The following is a 4,858-nucleotide window of genomic DNA, read 5'->3' on the forward strand; positions in this document are numbered from 1 at the left end:
AGTGCGCACCCGCATCTTTTTTTAATTTTAATATTTTTTGGGGTAAGAGTACGCTACAGGACCCACCACCCCCCACTTTTCCCTTTCCTCCTCACAGTCGGGTCACCCCCTCCCTCTTTTCGACTTGCCGTTCGTCGGTGGATGAAGCTTCCGAGACACCCCCACCACCGCATCTCCCTCTTCTAACCTTTTCCTATTCATCTCTCTCTTTCTCTCTCTCTCTCTCTCTCTCTCTCTCTCTCTCTTTTTGTATGTATTAAATACTTTTTTCTGTCTCTCTCTCTCTCTCTCTCTCTCTCTCTCTCTTTCCGTATTATATTAAATACTTTTTCCCCTTTTTTCCTTTTTCTTTTTTGGCCCCCTTCAAACTCATCTCATCGTTCATCGGCCTCTTCACGCCTCCTCTCTCTCTATCTCTCTCTCTCTCTCTCTCTCTCTCTCTCTATATATATATATATACACACCTATCACCCATCCATTTATCTATACAATAACTCCAAGCGAGAGAAGAGGCCTCTGGTTCTTCTATCTCCTCTTTTGTTGGAATTCCTCGTTCTCGATTGCAAGCAATTCCCCCATGGAAGAGGCACAGGGTACGACGCTTCTGCTTCCTCTTTTTTTTTTTTCTTCTTATGTATTTATTATTATTTATATCATTTTTGTATAAAAAATCATTTATTTATATCTCCCATGGAATTCGCTATTGAGTCGTCGTCAGTTTTGTTCTTTGGTTTGCTTTTTCCTGTTGTTTCTGCAAATTTCTCGTCTTTCTGGTCCCTTTTCCATCAGATTTAATCTGATCGCACTAGTATCGCTGAATGTTACCAAAATTTGAAATTTTTATTTGTTTAGGAGTCTGTGTTTCAATTGGCCTTGTGGTCCTGGGGAAGGATCTCTTATCTTTATCGAGTTAAAAATTTCTGAATAAGGAGGCTCCTTGTTCTCGCGGAGGCACATTTTTTTCCTACTTTTAGCCTTTGGTCTTTCTGAAACCGAAGGGTAAAATTGCATGTGGGGTTGTTTGTGTGCAAAATAGTAAACATCCTAGAACTAGAACTACTAGTCGGAGTATCTTTTAATCATTCGCAGATTATATGTGTATATTTGATGCATGCTGTTCTTATGTGTGAGGACATGCATGCTGTTGGAAATTTTTGGATTGATGCTGGAACAAGTTTAGCTGCTTTACACTTCCTTGATTGTGAAGGATGATCGCTTTCCGAAATGCATGTTTTTTTTTTTTTTTTTTTTTTTTTTGTTACTTCTCGTTGAGCACCTGATAGTTATCTTATACATATTCGGCAGCTAGATTTGTTCTCGCAGAAACTTCTGATGCTCCATCATTTTTTTTTTCTTTCAGCAGATGTATTTGCTGATGCTATATATTTTTCCTTAATTCTTCGCGAGTGATATTAATGATCTGGCTTATGGTTGTCGGTGCCATTGTTGCGACTTGCGGTCTTGAAAGCTCTTCTAACCATCTCATCAAACTTAGAGCATATCATGTATCGCGAGAATTTTTGTTTTGCATCATGGTATTCTTCACTTAGTTTTACTAAGATTATTGTTGTCCTCTTACTCACCACGAGTGATTTTTCTTACAAATATGGGTGTTGATATCCACTTTTATGCTTTTAACAGTCTCACTTAATGAGTAAGTATTAGGTTAGATAGACTTAATATTTGATCATCTAATTTCTTGGTTTCCATCACTTGCGAAATTTGAAATGGTTTTTATTCTCCTTCTTTTCTCCTCTATTATATTGTTAGGAGAAACAAAAATGATGTTGACGTGTCTTGAATCTTAATTGGTTGACCTCTATGGTTTTTTAAATCTCTATTTTGCTGCCAGTTGTGGAGTCCAAGGACGGAACTATCTCCGTGGCTTCTGCTTTCGCTGGTCATCATGAAGGTAATAGTAATGCTTGCATTCGCTCCTGAGAGCAGCTATATTCTTTGTCTTCAGACAGGAATGATCTGTATGAGTGTTCTTTTCTTACCTAAGCTCTTGATGCTTTAAGCAGCTGTACTAGACAGAGACCACAAGTTCTTATCGCAAGCAGTTGGAGAAGCTTATCACGGAGTTGATTGTGGTGATGGAGGCCCTTTTGGTGCAGTTGTTGTTCGTAACGATGAAATAGTTGTCAGCTGTCACAACTTGGTTTTGAAGAACACCGATCCTACTGCTCACGCTGAGGTGACTGCAATTAGAGAGGTAACTCCTAGAAAACTCTTTTCGATTGTTGTTAGTTTGATTGTATTTTTGCATATATACTACCCAAAATGTACAAATCTGCCTGTATACCCCTCAATATTTTTTTTTCTTTTTCAAAGTTCCCTAAAAAATTTTCGATATGCATCTATACCCTTAGAAATACCTCACGTTTGAGCGTATATCTTCTTAGAAATAATCCATATTTTTGTGAAGCCATGAATCCCCTTCCAACTCGAGAGCTTTTTAAACTGGAATGATATGATGGAGTGTACATGCTAAGAACAGTATATGGATCATAGACGTTCTTTTGGTTCCCCATATAGTAGCAGCATAGCTTTATCTTTTCGTTCTGGTTATAAATTTTACTCTAGTCATATTAAAACACTTAGAGCAGCACCTCTGTGTTGCCGTTTCTGTTTTATGACTGGCCATCCTAGTCATTCTGCCAATTACATTGGATTTCTCCTATAGAGCTAGCCTTTTTCTCCCTGTGTTGTCGAGGGCGTAAATGCATGCCTTATAATAATGTCATTTCATTTGAAGTGTAGATTCATCCTATCTCCTGTGAAGTAGAATGTTTAGAGTGTTTACTTCTGACAACTGTAGGTCAAAGGGGATATTCAGCTCAAAGTTAAAGGGTGCAGATTTTAGGTGGATGATCTTAATATAGCCAATGACCATTCTATTTTGTTGTCTGGTTAAAAAGCAGGGCACCGTCATGTATTCTAACTTCATACCTTTTCCATGTGAAACATCAATGACTATTCACTACATCTTGCAAAATCAGTAATTTATTTCGTGTAGTCTTCATTTTGCATTCCTTTAGAAAACGCATCAGATGATGTAAACTTTAGCATTTCATTAGGCGGTCAATTGATAAAATTCTGGGTTTCCGCCTTTATTTTTATTTGTCAAATGCTCGACAATCTTTCCACACTCTAGGAGACAATTTTTTAAAGATCTTGTGAACTATGTATTTAGGGAGAGTTAATTTCTCTACATGTTAAGAAGGTACTTCGCATTCAAGTCAATTGTCATAAAAAAAGCCTGCTAAGTCCAACGATATGATTCGATTTGCACTGATTGATATTTTATTATGGCAGGCTTGCAAAAGGCTTGGGAAGATAGAGCTCTCCGACTGCGAGATCTATGCATCATGCGAGCCTTGCCCGATGTGTTTTGGTGCGATACATCTTTCCCGAATCAAGGTTTGCCTTGCCCTTTCTTTTTCTTGTGATTTCGGAGTTGGGACTTTGACATGTATACCCACTGCAGAGTCATCTAACATATGTGTTCCTGTAAAATCTGAGTATACGTATGTACCCATCGAAAGGTATAATTATTTACAAAAACACCCATATCACTAGTCTGGTAGTCATCCAATTTATTGGGGAAGTTTGATTTGTGTTAGAAAATGTTTTATGAAAAAAGGTGGTACTTTGTGAGTAAAATGGTTTGTATGTAAAGAAAATAATGAATCTTTTGGAGGGCTATCTGAAAGATTTTGCTAGTGTATAACTGTATATGTATGGAAATGGAAAATTTTACAGGAGTACATGTGTAAATATGTCTTTAAAAGTCTCAAGCAGTTATTGGGTTGAGCTCACCACACCGCTATTTGCTTCACTTCTTTAATAAACAGAGGTTGGTATATGGAGCGAAGGCGGAAGCGGCAATTGCCATTGGCTTTGATGACTTCATTGCTGATGCTCTGAGAGGAACTGCATTTTATCAGAAAGCCCACCTGGAGATCAAACGAGCTGACGGCAATGGAGCCATAATAGCAGAGCAAGTCTTTGAGAAAACAAGGGAGAAGTTCCAAATGTACTAAAAATTGCTTTGTTTTATTAGAAGACAACGGAGAGGCTTTGGATTTAATCAATGCCTCCTGATGCTCAAAAGGCGAAGCAATTCTGTTGAAAATTTCATTCTTAATAATCACTCTGAGCGGTAACTCGTGGTTTCCGTTGTTATGACATTTTCTTTCTGGAAGGCAAAATGTCTCAAATTGTGTTTTTAATTGATTTTGTGAGTGTAGTTGAATTTGTTGATGCTTGTGATTAACCTGATACTTGCATGTTCGGCACTCACCACTTACCAAAATGAACAGAAAGGTGAAACTGGTTCGGTTGTTTTCTGGATAACTCATGAACTAGCTCTTCCTGCTCCTTGGAATTTAGTTCCACCTACTCCTTGGAATTGTACTATTACGCACTAATAATGGTTTACACCTTCGAGCTTAGGCTTGTTCCGAGAACCCTAATAATAGTTTACTATGGGTGTATTGACTTATGAGGAATAAATTCAAGGATGATAAGACATTTATTTTATTGTCTTAGCCGTTTGGCCTTGTTTGGCATTGAAAACCGAATTGGACAGAATAAAATGAGAAAGAAATATTAGGTGTGAAAGAGAAACTATACATGCCGTGCATGAAAGGAGAATTTTCCATTGTATATCATGGGAGAGAAGATGCGTGTGTTGTCTTTTGCCTGCAGCTAGGGCCTAGGGGTGCAATGTGGGCCGTGCCGGGCATGGCACAGCCCAGATTATCTGGGCCGATTCAGGCCCAGAGGGCGGCCCGGCCCGTCCCTGTTACGAATTCAGGCCGGGCCGGACCGTACCAGCCCGTTTATTTAGAGG

At 38.7% G+C, this 4,858-nt stretch overlaps 1 protein-coding gene across 1 annotated transcript; it reads left to right on the forward strand.

Annotated features, from left to right (window-relative positions):
* LOC109717911 (guanine deaminase) lies at positions 282–4,260 on the forward strand. Its single transcript, XM_020243867.1, has 5 exons — positions 282–593; positions 1,853–1,912; positions 2,025–2,215; positions 3,319–3,423; positions 3,858–4,260. The coding sequence occupies exons 1-5, from the start codon at positions 578–580 to the stop codon at positions 4,044–4,046; spliced, it is 561 nt and encodes a 186-aa protein (XP_020099456.1). The 5' UTR covers positions 282–577; the 3' UTR covers positions 4,047–4,260.

Source organism: Ananas comosus, linkage group 12, assembly GCF_001540865.1.
Source record: "Ananas comosus cultivar F153 linkage group 12, ASM154086v1, whole genome shotgun sequence".
NCBI lineage: Eukaryota > Viridiplantae > Streptophyta > Magnoliopsida > Poales > Bromeliaceae > Ananas > Ananas comosus.

Excerpts from the sequence above, each read along its gene's own strand:
- LOC109717911 (XM_020243867.1), top strand. Across the intron at positions 1,913-2,024 it reads TTTCGCTGGTCATCATGAAG|CTGTACTAGACAGAGACCAC; the intron begins GTAATAGTAATG and ends TGCTTTAAGCAG. Across the intron at positions 3,424-3,857 it reads TACATCTTTCCCGAATCAAG|AGGTTGGTATATGGAGCGAA; the intron begins GTTTGCCTTGCC and ends TTTAATAAACAG.